The sequence below is a fragment of the Delphinus delphis genome, chromosome 1 (assembly GCF_949987515.2).
Source record: "Delphinus delphis chromosome 1, mDelDel1.2, whole genome shotgun sequence".
Lineage (NCBI taxonomy): Eukaryota > Metazoa > Chordata > Mammalia > Artiodactyla > Delphinidae > Delphinus > Delphinus delphis.
The window spans coordinates 88,019,410-88,037,012 of NC_082683.1; the positions used below are offsets into that span (position 1 = coordinate 88,019,410).

The 17,603-nt window shown below is 38.6% G+C and overlaps 1 protein-coding gene across 5 annotated transcripts in view; it reads left to right on the plus strand.

Moving 5' to 3' along the window:
* The window catches only part of CDC14A (cell division cycle 14A), a 185,339-nt gene that overhangs the window by 77,919 nt on the left and 89,817 nt on the right, over nucleotides 1-17,603 (plus strand). For all 5 annotated transcript variants that reach the window (XM_060026310.1, XM_060026312.1, XM_060026302.1 and 2 more), the window contains 2 exons: nucleotides 9,499-9,565; nucleotides 12,580-12,642. In XM_060026310.1, the coding sequence (XP_059882293.1) occupies nucleotides 9,499-9,565; nucleotides 12,580-12,642 (130 nt within the window). The remainder of the gene's footprint in view (nucleotides 1-9,498; nucleotides 9,566-12,579; nucleotides 12,643-17,603) is intronic.

Consider the following 17,603-nt stretch of genomic DNA (forward strand, 5'->3'; position numbering starts at 1 on the left):
ATGCTTGATGTGATGGGAAAGAATCTGCATTAGTTTTGATTAGTGAGGATGGGTCAGTTTCCTGGGTATTGCAAATAGAACAAAATAAATTATCCAGTCCGAACTGTGGAATCTATTTTCAACAGCTGGGGCATATTGAATAACTGAGGCCACTATGAAAAGCAGACTCTTTATCCGGTTTTCTTGTTAAAGTGTTAAATAAGCACCACTATTCAGGATCTGAGGACAGAAACAACTGTCAAGGTTTCTAGGACCCAATAATACGCAGAAGGAAGTGAGTAATATCTATTCTTTTTTTGGGGGGGGGGGGACATGGCAGTGCTTCAGTGGTTTGAGTTGTGAAAATTGGCTCAGGTTACTTTTTTTGTTTTTCCTGTTTTTATGGTTTCAGACCAGTGTACCAAACTTTCTGTAGAAGGGTAAGTGCCAAATTTTTGTACTCTTCACAGTACTTTTCCGATAGCCAGCCTTAGTTGATAAAGGTGGTTTGGAATAAGTTTGCAATCATTTATGTTGGTGAACATAGTTATTTTGTTGAATGCCTCGTATATGAAGCTCTTATTTTCAATATTGGAGTCAAAGATAATTTACTATTATTTTTATCTTTAAAACAAAATTACTGTGGTTAAATAGGGGATAGTCAGGTGTTGATAAAAGGCCCAGAGCACAGCCCTTGGCCTGTTTTTCTGGTATCTGTTATTGCTAGGGATTCTATTCTGCTGACTTATGACCTTTTAAGCCATGACTTAGAAATGAATTTTCACAAATCTCTGTTTCTTTAGATGAGCAAAATGATTAGTGTATAGCTTTATGTTAAATCTGAAAAGCAGGAGATTCTGTGTCCTGTGTTTTTGTTAGGTACTGGTCATGTTCAATTTTTGGCTCTGCCCCGTGAAGCCATTTGATTTTTGTTCTTTTCTAAGTGGGAAATAGCTTCGTTCTCCCCACTAATTCTTAGCAAATACCTTTTTATCTTGTAGGTCTAGATAATATAAACCATTGGCTTGCTCTTTTCCCTGGAGCTGGTGCACATATATCGTGGATGTGTTCAGAGACTGGAAACCAGATGTAATTTGGACAATTGTGTAAAGTATTTTTGGACATTGTCTAATTCCCAAGTATCCATACAAATTAGGGCTGAATTGTCTAGTACAGTAGCTATCACCTACATGTGCTATTCAGCACTTGCAATTTGTTTAGTCCAAACTGAAATAGACTACAAGCCTATAAAATACACATTGGATTTCAAAGGTTTAGTATAAGAAAAGTAAAATATCTTATTTATAGTTGTGTTGATTACATGCTGAAATATTTCAGATATATTGGATTAAACAAAATATTAAAATTAATATTATTTATTTCTTTTTATTTTAATATGGTTATGAAAAAAATTAAAATTACACATGTGGCTCTCTTTTGTGGCTTTCATTATATTTCCATTGGAAAGCAGTGATCTAGATTACATTTTTGTGATTGTACACAGTTTACGATTACAGATTTTTTATATAATTTTTGCTTTGAAATGTCCATAGTTCCCAGCCACTTAGAGTTGTTCAGGCATATGTTGAATGGTCTCCTTGTAATGGTTATTCATTCATTCATTCATTCATTCAACAGCTACAAGAGAGTAATGTGCCCAACACTGTACTAGATTCTGGGCATACAACATAAAGGGCACATTCCCTGTCCTTAGGAAGCTCTTGATCTTGTGCTGGTTGTGTAGATGGGATTCAGTTCAGTGATTGGAAGGGTGCTCAGATGACCTTTGAGATCCTTTCTAACCCATTGCTCTGCAGATATTTGCTTGCCTCGTAACTACTTGCTATCTGGAGAATTTACAGAGAATCAGAATCAAGATGTGTAAATCATAGTCATTTTATTGACAAACATTTATTGACTATCTATTTCATGCCAGGCACTGTATTAGGTACTAAAGAGACAATGGTGAGTAAAAAAACATATAGATCCCGTCTTCTTAGGGACTATTGTAGAGAGAGAGTCAGGGAATCAGATAAGCACATCATGATATAATGTCAAACTGTAGTTAAGTCCAGTGGAAAACAATGGGGACCTGATCTAGCCGGAGTGGGGTTGGAGGATTTTCCCTGAGACAAGTCATCTTTGAGCTGGGATCTGAAGGGTGAGTAGGGTGACCTAGGCAAGGCGATTTCTCAGTCCATTTACTATAGCTCTGTTTTATTCTTTAATGTAGTCTCCACATTGTAAACACTGTGACTCTGTTTTTCATTTATTCTTCATTTCAAATAACTTCATTAATAGAAATGCTTTCTTATTGTTTTGTGTAAATATGTTCTTTCATCTCTGGTTTCATCTGCTCATTATTAACATTTACAGGGTTGCTTCATTCTGAGTGATTTCTTAGATTCGTAGGTTGCAAACAGTGGTGTGTTGTTAAACCGGCTCTGTAATTAAAGAGCATTTGCTGATTTGTGTGGTGTAAATTTTCCCTCCAATGCTGATTTGGGCTCTCAGAATTTTTGAATATCTAACAGTTGACTCTTGAGAGCCTGTAGAAAGACAGCTTTAGTACAATAGGGAATCAAGCCCTTTCTCTTTGTATCTCTTTGTGGATGGTGATTCTAGTTTTCTTAAATTTAATTTTTCTTCTACTGCTTCTCTGCAAAATAAATGTAAAAATAAACAAAAATCCCAATTGCTTCACCTATAAAATATTCATAATTCAGTATTTCATTCAACAAATATTTATTGACTGCCAGTGATTTTTATAACCACTTCATAATAGTTTTATGGTTCAGTTGACTGTTATGCCAGAAATCACATTTAGAAAGATAGAATTGCCGGGATGGATAGAATTTGGATGGTCAAGCATGAGGTTGAGCTAAATTTGTATTTGGATGTCTCTAGATAGCTGTTGGTTGTAACATTAGTCTTCTGTATTGGGGGTTAGAGACACATGATGTATTCTTCAGCAGGGATGAATGATTAGAAATCCTGGGTGTTTGGGGTATTATTACCTTATGTCCTGAACGAAGAGCAGCCTTGTGTTTACCTGTTTAAGAGAGTAATGCAATATATGGTAAAACTGTCATGGTATATAAGTGTTAGAGCTGTAGTTTTCCCAGGCAGCACAGGATGTGCAAGCGTTTTCCCTCAATTGACGTCTATGGGATTTCAGTGGTCCTTTATGAGGGAGGTGGAAAAATACATGTCCTCTTATTCAGCTCAGTAACTGTTTGGCTCAATAAATATAAATGAATGCATGGATGAATGAGTAAAAAAGCAAACCAGGAGTTAAATAAACAATTGGGAACCAAAACTGCAATAAAAACTGTGGGAGTATAAAACTTTGTAGCACATTGGTATAGTGATTTAAATCCTGAAAGCTCTGTGTAGCCTCTCTAAAGTGTCTGGGTTAAAATAAAAGTGTGTTTAATACCACTTGACAAAGAAAGAGAAAACTACTTTGAGTGTCACTGCTTTTTAGCTTTATTCAGTTAATACTCTTTGGCAGAGAGAACAGAAAGAAATGATCTTAAATGGACAGAAGGGATTTGGGGTTAATGCAAAGAAAGCTCTTCTTGCTAGTGAGGATGGAGGTGTCAGGCTCTCGAGTTAACAAAAGTGGCCATAGGAGATCATCGAACATTTTCTTGGGATGATCTCCCAAGTTCCTTTACTTAATTTAAACGTTTATTGACAAACATTTATTGACTATCTATTTCATGCCAGGCACTGTATTAGGTACTAAAGAGACAATGGTGAGTAAAAAAACATATAGATCCCGTCTTCTTAGGGACTATTGTAGAGAGAGAGTCAGGGAATCAGATAAGCACATCATGATATAATGTCAAACTGTAGTTAAGTCCAGTGGAAAACAATGGGGACCTGATCTAGCCGGAGTGGGGTTGGAGGATTTTCCCTGAGACAAGTCATCTTTGAGCTGGGATCTGAAGGGTGAGTAGGGTGACCTAGGCAAGGCGATTGGAGAACATGTGACCAGGGGAGCAAAGGTTCAGAGTGCCCCTCTGAGGAGCTCAGGGAAGGGGGGTTGTGATGGGCACAGAGAGTGAGGGAGCATGATGTGAGGAGGAGACTGGAGAGGTGGGCAGGGCCAGATACCACAGGCCTTGCATCCATTTTAGGATTTGAACCTTTCCTCGAGAGAGCAGTGGGACTCAGAGAAGGGCTACAGCAGAAGAGTGGCTGGATCAGACTTGCCTTTTAAAGAAATCACTCTGGCTGCAGTGAAGAGAACTGATTAGAAAGGCGAGGGGTGGATGTGGGGCGGCTCTTGTAGTGTGTGGAGAGGTGCTACGTGAGAGGCAGCAGAACCGAGGAGAAGTAAATGCGTTCACGAGATGTTTAGGAGGGAAACACAGTGGGGCACGGTGCAGTAGGGTACGGGAAATGAGAGAGACAGAAGGACTTCTGGGCTGTAGCTTGAGTGATTGTGGAAGCTGTGTCTTTTACCAAGTTACAGAGGGTTGGAGGATCCGATTATTGTTGTTGTTTTGAGGTAGGGGCAGATTCAAGAGATTCTTCTTCCACAATGAGTTTGAGATGCCTTAAGACACCCAAATGGAAATGTCATGTATGTGGTTGGCTGTCCTGCCTTGGAGTTTTAAGGACTTTGTGCTAGGGAGATAAATTTGAGGGTTATTGGCAGATAGATGGTACCTTACATAGATGAGATTGTGTAGGGCAGGGATTTTCAAAATGTGGTCCCTCCTACCAGCAGCACTGATACCACCTGGAAACTTGTTAGAAATGCAGATTCTCAGACCCCGTTCCATACCTACTGAATCAGAAACTCGGGTGGAGCCCAGCATTCTGTGTTTTAAGAAGCCATCTCGGTGATGCTGATGCTGATGAATGCTAAAGTTTGAGAGCACCTGGTCTCGGAAGAGAGCATGGAGTGTGGAGCATTTGAATCTGGAATTGAATCTTGAAGAGACTGGGAGGTGAAGGATGACTTTGCAGAGGAGATTGGGAAGGAGTAGTGTTTAGAGAGGTCAAAGCAAAATCCAGGAACAGTGAAGAGAATATTCAGAGGGAATTACTTGTTCTTGACCGAGTAAATAAAATGATGCTTGCAGAATGTTCCCTGAACTCAGAATAAGCAAATCTAGAGACAGAAAGTAGATTAGTGATCGCCAGGGTTGGAGTGGGGACGGGGAATGAATGAGGAGTTACTGCAAATGGGTATAGAGTTTCTTTCTGGTGGTAAAATGGTTTCGAATTAGTGGTGTGCATTGTGACTATACTAAAAATCACAGCATTATGAATACATTAAAAATCACTGAATTGTACATTTTAGAAAGGCTAAAATGGTGAATTTTATCTCAATTAAAAAAAAAGTCCCCTGGGCTTAGCCATATGGAGGTCATTGGTGACCTTAGTGAGAAATGTTCATGGCATGGATGAGGGTGGAAGCAGAACAGAGGAGGTTAAGATGTGAGAGAAGAGAAAGTGGGGGCAGGAAGATGAATAGTTTTTCAGAGAAGCCCTGTTTTAAAGAGGAGGCCAAAGAGAGGGTGGTGGCTGAAGTTAAGAAAATTTCAGATATTTTTTTTCTTTTAAAGATGGTAGGGACTTGAAAATGTTTCACTGCTATTGGGAAGGATCCAAGAGAGAGATACGGAGAGGAAAGAAATCATCCACTGTGTTGAATAATGATGCAGTTTCAGGGTAGGAAAGGACTTTTGAGTTTAATAGAGCCTGGCGTTTTCCTAATCTTCACCTCCATTTCCTATAACAATGTAGGTGAAAAATATTTCTTGCAAGCCATCTGCCAATTCAAACTTGAACGTCGTGTGGGGCAGGTTAGCTTGCTGCCTTCCAGGACCAACCATTTTATTTTTAGATGGTTCTAACTACATTGGGTGGTTGAGGAGACTCAACAGGTAAGATTTATTTATAAAGTAGGAGATAATATTGCTTTTATAGAGTAAAATTTTTCAGCTTCTTAAAGTACTTTCAAACTTATCATAGTCATTTCCTTCATTCTTATTTCCAGAAGAACCCAGTGCTGCCACTTCCTGAGCCTTTTGCGAATTATCTGGTATTAATTGGGTTGATGCTCTGATTTTTCCCCTGTCACCTTAGTATTCAGTTTTCTTGGTCTTCTAATTTATTATCACTCATGTACCTGACTTCCAGCTTTCAGAATTTTATTGCTGTTGTCTGTTCTCATTCTCCCTGACCTTGTTGGATTCCATTTAAAAAAGCCTTTTAAAATTCTCTTTTTAGTGGGGTTTTTGTAGATAACATGGATTTACTCTGCCACCTTTATCTTTCTCCCTTTTTTTCCCCAGAGAATATGTAACATGTTTTTGTGTCCCTTCACTTTTATGGTTACTTTCCTTTGACTATGTATGAGCCAGGTGCCACTAATAAGCCATTTCTCTCTTGCATAGTTATGAGGGCAGGTTTTGGGCACCTGTTGCCTTCATGAGGATTAAATGTGTTAATGTATCTAAATTACCCAGCAGAGTAAGTGTTGGAAAAAGGTATGTCATCAACTTTCCCCAGTCCTGAGGATGTGACTTAATTTTATTGCATCCCTTATTATATTTCAATTTGTGAATGTCAGCCTGTCTTTCTAGCCTGCTGTAACTGCTTTGTATCCTAATTTTGTCAGATGGCCTGTTAACGCACCCTCGCTCTCAGGTCTGCACATTTGATCACCAAGTCACCAGAGCTCTCTTTTCAGTTGTTGGTAAAAACTGTGGCTATGCTAAGACAAGAGATATCATGATAATCTCACCATGCTTTGCAGACAGTACGAGAGACTGGATCTGGAGCTTTTCTGATAACTTACATTTGTGGATCGGTTTAGCTGCGTCTAGGTGGGAAGATACACTTGAGGGAAGTAAGGAGCACCTTCAATTCTTATTTCTTTTACTCTTTTTAAATACAGATAAGTTTTTTCCCTAAGTTTTTCTTTTCTCTACCAAAGCAGTAGTTTTTAAACTAGGGTCTATAGAGAGAATTCAGATGACAAAAATATCTTTTTTTAAAAATTAATTAATTAATTATTTATTTATTCTTGTTTGTGTTGGGTCTTCGTTTCTGTGCGAGGGCTTTCTCTAGTTGCGGCCAGCGGGGGCCACCCTTCATCGTGGTGCGCGGGCCTCTCACTATCGCGGCCTCTCTTGTTGCAGAGCACAGGCTCTAGGTGCGTAGGCTCAGTGGCTGGGGCTCACGGGCTTAGTTGCTCCCGGGCCTAGTTGCTCACGGGCCTAGTTGCTCCGCAGCCTGTGGGATCTTCCCATACCAGGGCCTGAAGCCGTGTCCTCTGCATTGGCAGGCAGATTCTTTTTATTTTTATTTTTTTGCGGTACGCGGGCCTCTCACCACCGCGGCCCCTCCCACCGCGGAGCACAGGCTCCGGACGCGCAGGCTCAGCGGCCGTGGCTCACGGGCTCAGCTGCTCCGCGGCACGTGGGATCTTCCCACGAACCTGTGTCCCCTGCATCGGCAGGCGGACTCCCAACCACTGCGCCACCAGGGAAGCCCACAAAAATATCTTTATTTTCACTAGCCATGTAAGTTATAAGATTGCATCCAATTATAAATGTTGGAAATAAACTATAGTAGTATTAGCAATATAAGTGACTTTTTCACAATAGAAACTGCATTTTTATATCCCATTGCAGTTGTTGCATATATCTTAAGATATTTATGTTCATTTCTTCTTTAAAATTATAGTTGTTATCAGACCTGCTACTAGATCTTGTTATATATCAATATTAACAATAAAGTATGGTATTATAAATTTGTTTTGTTACATTTTGATGACTTTACATTTAATTGCATTAGTGTTCTGTTATTTCTATGTATTTTATTTTATGCCTTTAAAAACATTCTGAGAATAGACATTCACAGGCTTCATCAGAATGATGAAGGGGGGGTCCTGCTGAAGGGGGGTCCATGACACACAAAAGATTCTGAACTCTTGTCCTAAAAAGACAAGTTCCTACATAGGAATGTGTGGTTATTTATATAAACTAGTATTTTGTCTTAGATCCCCAGCTACTCCTTTCTCTGGTTTAATCCCTTAAAATTTGCTTCTTAATATATGGCTTATATCTTTACAAGATATTTGAAATGGGGTTATTTGTTTTTCACTGACCCATGAGTTCAGATGGCATTAAAAAAAGAACTCTTGAAATCACGATTAAATATCTAGAATAACCCTTCCTTAACATAGGTTAACGTTGATGTTTCAGGACTTAAACATTTCTGTTAGGCTGCTTTGCTAACCTACTATTTTTAAATTAGGTTATCAGGATGCTGAAACTCAGTGATGTTGACATTGCATTTAAATTCGTGGCTTAGCAGCCATAGTTTCAAGTTACCTTAGATGGTTGTGATACAAGATTCAGTTTTATGTTAATTATGTGTTAAAGCCTTTAAGGGTCATTTTCTCCTCATGGATCATCTTCTGTGGCTGCCCCCTTCCTCCCCACCTTGGACCAACTCTGTGTGGTACATTTGACTTTGTGATTGGCAGGTGCCTGACAGCTCTATTCCTTCAGGTCAGCAGTGGGGGCTGGGAAGAGCGACTGAGAGCCTTGAGGTCAAGTTTCTTGCCTTGGACACCTTGGAACATTGTTAGTGTTAAAGCTCCAGTGCCAGTTCTTGCTAACTGACCTGAACTTGATACTTCAGTTTTATGTTGCCTAAAGCAGGCCTGCTAAGTTGCTCTAAAAATTTAAATAAAGGATGAAGCACTCAGTTTTCGGTGCAGTAGGTCTCCACTCCTTTTCACAGAACACTTCATGGTGCATTAGAAGCTCTCCTGGATCCTGAGAGGAGATTGTTTGGAAGCATTTTCCTTGGCATTTTTTTTTGTGGGGGGAGTGGGGGAATGAGGGTGGGGCGGGGGGCAAAATGGAGGTAGTGGCATATAATCCATGAAAACAACTGCCAGGTTCTGTTGACCTGCGTGCATTGTCCCATTTAAATTTTTACGCTAGGATTTGCCATATTCCTGACAGATGGTTGTTTCTCTGTCTGAATACTTCTCATGATGATGCATGTTTTCGTTAATGAAATACTCACTGTTAATAATAAGAATAGTCATAATATTTATTGTTTCCTTTGTGCTAGGCACTATAGGAAGGACTTTATATTTTTTAAATGTAATCTGACAACAATCCTGTGAACAGTAGCAGCTATCAGTACCTTCATTTCACAGATGAGGAAACCAAGACTCATAGAGGTAAAATAACTTGCTTGAGGTCCCAGCCAATTTGTGGCAGTGTTGGAATTTGAAGGCAGCCTGATTCCAGAGCTCAGGTTCCTAAATCTGCTTTCTTATTAATTCAGCTAGTTGGATTAAAGCAATTTCAGAAGTTCTGGAGTTAAGCTAGTAGGATCTGATGTGTTACGTAAGTTTACCGTGTTGACAGCTGTGAATCCAAATAAGCATGTCTCCAACTGACTTTGGTATTTTATTATTTGAGTGTTCTAAATGCATGTTTTTAATGTTAAGTTTTTTTGTGTTCACAGGGATGCTTCCTTTGGAAATTGCACTTACAATCTCACCATCCTCGACTGTTTGCACGGGATCAGAAAGGTAATAACAATCTCCTTGCTGTGGTCGACATTGTAGTTTAACAATATGAAAAAAGAATTATGTCTATATCCTTGTTTGTTGTTGGAGAGAAGAGAGGGGAGGGAATAAGAAGGCAGCTTTCCACTTCTTAAACAATGATGGATCTGTAATACACAGACCACAGGGCAAATAGGGGTGGTGTTTCAAGGGATAACTCTTCTTATAGAAGTGGAAGGGGTCTCCCTTTCTCACTTAAACTATTTGTGTTATCACTTCTGTCTGCTGCTGTGCCTGTGATGTTGCTTTGTCACCTGCTCAGCTTCATTATCAAGCTAGATCTTCGTGTGGGAGGGACAGGAAGTTATCTAAGTCTCCTCTGTTAATGTGGAGAACATTTCCACATTGTTTTTCTAACTGGATAGTATTACATGCCCATGAACATGAAGTAGTAAGCAGGTCAGATATTATTATCTCATTTTTACAGTTGAGGAAACAACCCCAGCGAGGTTAAGTCACTCTCAGGGCCACAGGGAGTTATTAGGAGGGCTCGTTCTAACTCAGATTTCCATATCAATATGGAGTTCTTTCTCATATCCTATCCAGGTATGTCATAAATCAATGGTTGTCAAATGGTGGGGACTTGTGGAGAGATGCAAATTCTCAGACCTCATCCGAGACTGATTGAACCATAAATTCTGGGAGTAGTGCCCTGCTGTCTGTGTTTGTATAATCCCTCCATGTGATTTGATGCACTCTGAAGTTTAGAGTCATAATTATTTAGTTATTTATATATATTATGGAGAAGTTAATCTAAAAGATCTTTGAGAACTTCGGAGCATGTTTTAGAAACATTGATTTACAAGCTGAGAAGTCATGCATGCTATACTGTGAATTCTAATGAAGGTTCAAGGTACATCATTCCATCTAGAACATATAGTCATGACTTATGAGTCAGGAATGTACGTGTTTCAGAACCCATTGGCAAGGGTCATCGTGGACTGTAAATATAGTATCAGTAGTGAGTCTTGTTCTAGTTTCTTTTCTCTGCTGTAATATAACATTGCTTTGGCCCTGTTTTAATTTGAGAAAATTGCTATGGTAAAATATGGTACTTGTTTTCTGTATGTATATTTTTGACTTTGATATTTCATCTAGAAATGAATGTAGACTCTGTAAAACTTTAGTTCTCTTTTCACTTAAAAACTATCAAGATAATCTAGCCTATCCCCTGCAAATAATATCACCAACACACACTTCCAGTAACACCAGTTAAGAACCCTTCTACATCCAGTATACCCTTATGTATACCGGATATATCACCCAGTATACAACCTAAAATTGTAGCATTTAAAAAAGTAATTTACTTATTGTTACATTATTATTATTTTGCCTATCCTGCCATCTGGAACAGGCTGTTTCTTTTATAAAACTTATGAAATTGAAAAAGAGTTCACACTGGAATATCCTTGCCTGTTATTATGGTAACTGGTAACTTGATATAGACATTTATGACATCCTTCCTGTTACAAAGGAAAGGCACGACTTTGTTCATTAAGGTCTTCTGTAAATTTCTTGTTTCATCAAATGCTGGGTTTATTTTACCCAAATGAAGATGAGATTTTAGAGGATCTGATAGATTGTTCAACATGTCTTTAAGCAACTGGGACACACTTTCCCTCTGTACATTCTTCTATAAAGCATCGTGTGCTGGGCTATTTTTGTGGCAATGAGCACCATACCTCCTAAGAAGGTAGACAGACTATGGCCACATTTTTCCCTTTGTAAGAAGCATATCTTTCTGATTTTGATGTATCAGCGTCATTATAAGCATCAGTTATATATGTGTGAACCACACACAGAAGCATACACAAACACAAACCCATTTAAAAAAAGAGGAAGGAAAGTTATACTTCAGGGCATTATATTCTCACCATTTTCTCTGAAATGGTACATATGGCTGAAGTAAGCGTCTTTGTTTCAATGTGGAATAATTTAAATAGCTTGTTCTGCTTATCCTGTAGAGGTTGTCTAAATCAGTGTTGTCAGAATTTATAAGAAGCACCTAGCAAGGCATTTTAAAAATGATGATCCCACCCCCAAAGAACCTGATTTCATAGTTCTGGGATGGGGCCTAACGGTCTGGATTTTAAATATAAATAACCCTAAGTGCAGGTGGTCCATGTTCTACATTTTGGAAAACACTGGTCTCTAAGGTATTTTCAAAGATAGATGTACTAAACTTGGCTTAACAGTTTCTTCTATTTTTAATGACTTGATCATGTAACTTTCAAAAGTAACTGTGGTTTGGTATTCTATGGTAATCTGTATAGCTTCATGACATACAAAAAAAAAGACTGTCCTCTTCAAAATATTTTATCTGAGTAAGCCAGATAGTTTTTAGTTCTAAGTCATTGGTTACAAAAAGGAGTATGAAATTTTTCTTCATGTTGTTAAACAGATCAGTTCTTCCTTCTAAATTGTAAGAGTAGTCAAGTACATTTTTACTCTGTCAGAAACAATCACCATAAAACAAATTCTCTTAATGTAGAGTTTTAGGAACAAATAAGGGCCTAAAATGCTCTTTTTACTAAGTATTTCACTAATGATAAAAGGAAAATAAAACCTAAGAATAATTGTTTTTTCTTCTAACTGAAAATTTAATCACTATTATATACTCTGTCATAGTTAGGTATAAATTAATTGCATAGTTCCCAATAGGTTTTAACTATACATTTGCTAGTATGTTCCATTTGATATACATAAGTAATTTTACATACAAAACTAATGTATATTAGACCTTAAGAGACATATTTTGTGGGACATATTTTCATGTTTTTCTAAGTGTTTAGTCCCACTGGCAAGAAAATCTCAAAGCAAAATTAGATGTTAGATGATTGCTTGGTATGCATTACAAATAAAGGTTTCAAGCTTTCTCCTTCAGATCAGGCAGGATCATTTGTGAGCAGGAATTCCAGAAACGGCTAGAAGTCGTTACCAATTTCACATGCAAAAACTAATTCAAATTCTTATTTTAGGGATTACAACATGGATTTTTTGACTTTGAGACCTTTGATGTGGATGAATATGAACATTATGAGGTTTGTACACTTTATCTTTTTGCAAGGTATAATTTCACATTGATTAAATTGTTCTTTTTTTCCTAGCACTCAGGTATTGCAAATTGATTGGCTGCTAAATAAAAGCATTCTGCAGTTTTCTATAGTTGTCGGTTTAATCCTTTCAGCTTTGGTTATTGCCTTTGAACCAGGACTTATCAAAATTTTCATTGGGAAAATGCCATACCTCTCTATATTCTTTCATCAAACCTTTATTGACAATTACTTTGAACCTTCAGTTTGTAAGAAAAAATAATTTAAAACTACATTTTGGTAGTAAAATTTTGTTACTTTTATTTTTTTTAATTTATGTTTTGGTTAAAACAAAACCGGATTTATGCCGTATAATATTTTTGACTGCATATATTTTATTTTGAAATACATCTGAATGTACTCAGTTCTAAGAGTTGGCTGCATTTTTTCCCCATGGTGCCATTACAAAGCTTTCGAATAGTATCTTGCCTGTTCAGTGAAGCAATTTAGGCAAAGGCTGTCCAAGTTACATTGTGCTATAAGGAGATGTTGAGGAAGAGCACTTCCGGGGTAGTAGAGGAGTCTAGAAGTAGTTAACTTTTCCTAAAGATGAGACATCTGTAGACTCTGAGTAGTCTGACCACTCCATGAAACTGAGCTCGTCTGTCGTGGCTCTCCTGAGGAGTTATAACATTTATCACTCTCCTTAGCAAGACAAGGGTAGCCCTCCCATTCTGGGCTCTACTTCAGGATGTGTCTATTTGGATATCCTGCTTACATGTTAAACTTAACACATCTGAGAAGAAATTAATCATCTTTCACCCAAACATGGGCTTCTGCTTTGTTCCTCTGTATTAATGGCATCACCATTCTACTGTTCACCCAGGCTCAAGACTAGAAACATTTCTTTTTTCTCGCCCCCCCAGTCTAATGAGTATTTGAGTTCCCGTTGCTAGGGACCCAGGATGTATTTCATCTCTTTCTTCCTTTCTGTTCTCACTTCCTTCCCCTGGCTCAGGTCTTGTGTCCCATCCGGTAGACTATCACAACTGCTCTTCAAGCATCCCAGGCCCTTCTCCTCTTGGTCTTTCACACACTTGACTGCGTGGTCTTAAAACAGAGCTCTCGTCTTGTCTTGGCCCCAAACTGGCTGCTGCTCTCATTACTCGGCTCAAATGAGGATAAACTCCCCTGTCCTCGTATTGTTAGCTTTGGATGAGGTCCAGCCCACCTTGCTAGCATGTCTCCTGTTTCTCCCCTGTATGCACTCTCTGTTCCAGCCGCACCGAGCTGCTTATTTACTGTTTCTTGAATGTCTCTGCACGCTGGCTGAGCTTTCTTTCTCCAGATACCTGTCTCCTTTAACATTTCCCTCCTCCACTTGTGTGTGTAAAGTCCTCCACAGGTCAGCTCTCACTCTCTACAGAATTCTCTCCCCCTCAATTTCATGTGTCACAATTTGTGCTTTCCATTTTTCTTACATCCTGGCTATTTGCACACAAGCCTTATTTTCCTTATTAGATTGTAAATTCCTTGTGGGTGGGACATGACTAAATGGAAAATATGTATTGCGTTCTTGGGTAGAAAGATTTAACATCATAAAACTGCCACTTCTCCCCAAATTAATACATGTAGTACAATTTATTAAAAATCTCCAAAGAATTTCTTCTTCTTTTTAAACTCCAAAAGCATCTTTATTGTGGCATTTCTAGTAGAGTCAAAAGAAAAAAAATCCTCCCCCCCCCCCAGAAAAAAAGAACTAGAAACAAAAAGACTATGTCCTTATAAGGGGAAAGGTTGAATAAATAACCTGTAGTACAGATACACCATGGAATGTTACACAGTCATTTGAAAAAATTGATGTGAGCTATACCACTTGTCTTGGAATGATTTCTATTATATATTGACGGGAAAAAGTTGATACAGAAGAGTGCTTATAGTATAATCCCCCCTTTTTAACAAACAATGACAAGACCCCCTCCACCCTGTACATGTATATGTGTATCTGTGTTACATGAGCAAAGGTAATTTCCTGTGAAGTGAACAAAGCTTAAATTTTAGAGGGCCCCACTTGCATGGGTGCCTTTTTTGTGTTCTTAACATTGTATTCTTTTCTTAGAATGGGCCTCCACCTTAGATAAGTTTCAGTTGCCGCCCAAACCTGAATCTCTGTCCCACGTATATGAACCTGGAGAAAAATATATGGTGAAACTCTAAAGCCATTTCAGTGAAAGGAGAGATTACAGTGGAGGCTAGAGAGGGAGGAGGGGGAGGACATGCCACAGTAAAGAAAGAAAACTTGTCAATGTCTTACTTATTCCTTTATCTTTTTAAAAACTTTAATGGTGATGTTGAGAGTTAGTTGAAAAAGCGATTGAAAAACCTGAAACATAGTACAATTTCATTCTTGAGAACCAACTAACAAACCAAACATCTGGTAAGAATGTGGTCACACTGTACCCTGAATAAATAACCACTACCATCACCACCACCACCACCACCATGAGCACCACCATGCCCACCACCATCACCAGTACCACCATCACCATCACCAGCACCACCACCAGCACCACCACCACCAGCACCACGAGCACCACCACGCCCACCACCATCACCAGTACCACCACCACCAGCACCACCACCACCAGCACCACCACCACCAGCACCACCGCTCAGGTAATGGCAGGAGGGAGAGGAGGCAGATGGTGAGCATTTGAAAAGTTTTCCGTCAGATAACTTCCTCTTTGAGAACGATATATCCATTCTGTCATAAAGCCAAAAAATAGAAAAGCACAAGTTGAAGCGTGATCGGCAGGTGGTGGGCATTTCATAAACGCTGCTTAAGGAATAAATGGATATAAGTAAAGGAACTCTCTTCCCGACAAACTGTGGACCATTCATTCCTTGTGATAACTTCTCCCACTGTTTGCTCTGCTTCGGTGAGTCTGGACATTTGGTAAACTTGTGGAATAGCTAAGTTCATAGGCTTCATTAGCTCCAACAGTGTCAGTATTCCAATGTTGTTTGTAGTTTTCAAAGTAAAATTTTATCACTGATAGCAAATTATGAGAATGTAAGTCTTAGATAATATGGCAATGCTCAAGTTAAAGCTTTTTAAAAAGGCACTTCTGGACTAAACCACATTTAATATATAATATGACTCAAGAAAAAACCTAAAGTAATGATGTGGCAGTTCTATGTGAGATTAAAAGGGAGTCTTACGGAAGAAAAAAAAGAGAGTCTTTATGATAACAGTGCTGCTTATAAATGCTGTTAATGACAAGGTCAGCACAAGAACCACTCTACTCATTCTGCAAAAGGGTCTAGAGCAGTGCTGTCCAATAGAATTATATGAGAGTATATCTATATCTATATATTTTAAAATTCTAGCAGCCATATTTAGAAAAAGTAAAGAGAAATGATGAAATTAATTTTAATGATATATATTTAATGCAATATACCAGAAATATTATTTCAACATGTAATCAATATAAAAATTATTAATGAGGTATTTTATGTTTCTAACTTTGAACTGAGCCTTTGAAACCCAGTGTGTAGTTTATACTACGGCACATCTCAGTTTGGACCAGCCACATTTCAAGTGCTTGGTAGCCACACGTAGCTAAAGTGCAGATTCTGCAAGGACAGGCTTGCCAATGAACTATCATAGCCCCTCAGAATGACGTGAAGCCTAGGATGAGCAGTACAGGTTGCACCTTCTAGCTTCAGGTGATCGAATTGTTCACATAAGAATTAATTTCAAGGCTCTGTTCTATTTAGAAGGCTTGGGGTAAGATATCTCAGATAGCTTGCTTAATTTTCTTGTGGCTTCCAAATAGTCCACTGTATTGATTATTGATAAACAAACGTATCTTCTAAAATATGGTCTCTCAGGTTCTTTGCCAAGGTTCTTTGCACTGATCAAATAGATATAAGCCTGGGAGCTATGCTGGGAAGGTCCAGTAAAGTAACTGCAAGATGGTGGCCCAGAAGCTTCTGCTAGGAATCAGTGTCACCTTTTCCAACAGGCTTCTTAAGGTATTTTCCAAGAACTTGAGAAATCTAACCATTGATCAGTACATTTGAAAAATAGAAATAGACCTTTTGCCCTCAGGAAAAACAATGAAGATGAAAGAGTTTGAGTATTCAATCGAGTTATGTACCTGTAGGTATGTGAGGAACTGTATCCTCTCTAGTAGTAAAGCTTAGTGGTTTATTGCTAATATAGGACAATATTCTGCTTGTAAGACCCTGAAGTGGCACCCATATAGAGGCTGCCTTCAGTCAACAACTGTTCTTTTGAGAAACTATCCTTACCAAGTAAGACCTTGTCTAAACACCACCGATCACTAATGATGCTACTCTTAAGCAGTCATTATTCATCAAAGAGAATTTGAAGTTGTGTCTTCAGTTCCTTATATTGGGTGTCCCCTAAGCAAAGCAAAATGGGACTTTCCACTGTTTACCAGAAGGCTTGCCATATTTGATGACGTCCCTGTGTTGGCCATGCAGAGATGAGCTCACAGAGCAGTACCATGTGCCTAGTTGAGGGGAGGGGAGAGGGAGAGAAATGCAAAGAAATGCAGCTTCAGTGGCAGCATTTGGAGATGCCTTATCAGTGTGGCTTACGTTAATTACCGCATCCAGAATTTGGTCCATGCAACTTTGAGGAGCTGCCTTAAATACCCTTTTGGGAATCATCTGGAGCTTAAAGTTCACGTAAAAACCTACTTCCAACGCTAAGAAATTACTTTGACTTCTTTCTTTGAGCTATTTCATATCCGCCATTATTATTTTTCTCCATAAATCATTCCTTTATTTTGAGAAAAAAATGCTTTCTATGAAATAATTTTGTCAATATGAGGATATTTTCCCAGAATATCAAGTTATTATTGACTTGCCCCTGTGCTTTTACATGCTGGCAAACCTGGGACACTTCTTCACCATGGGTTACTTGATGGAAGTGGTTA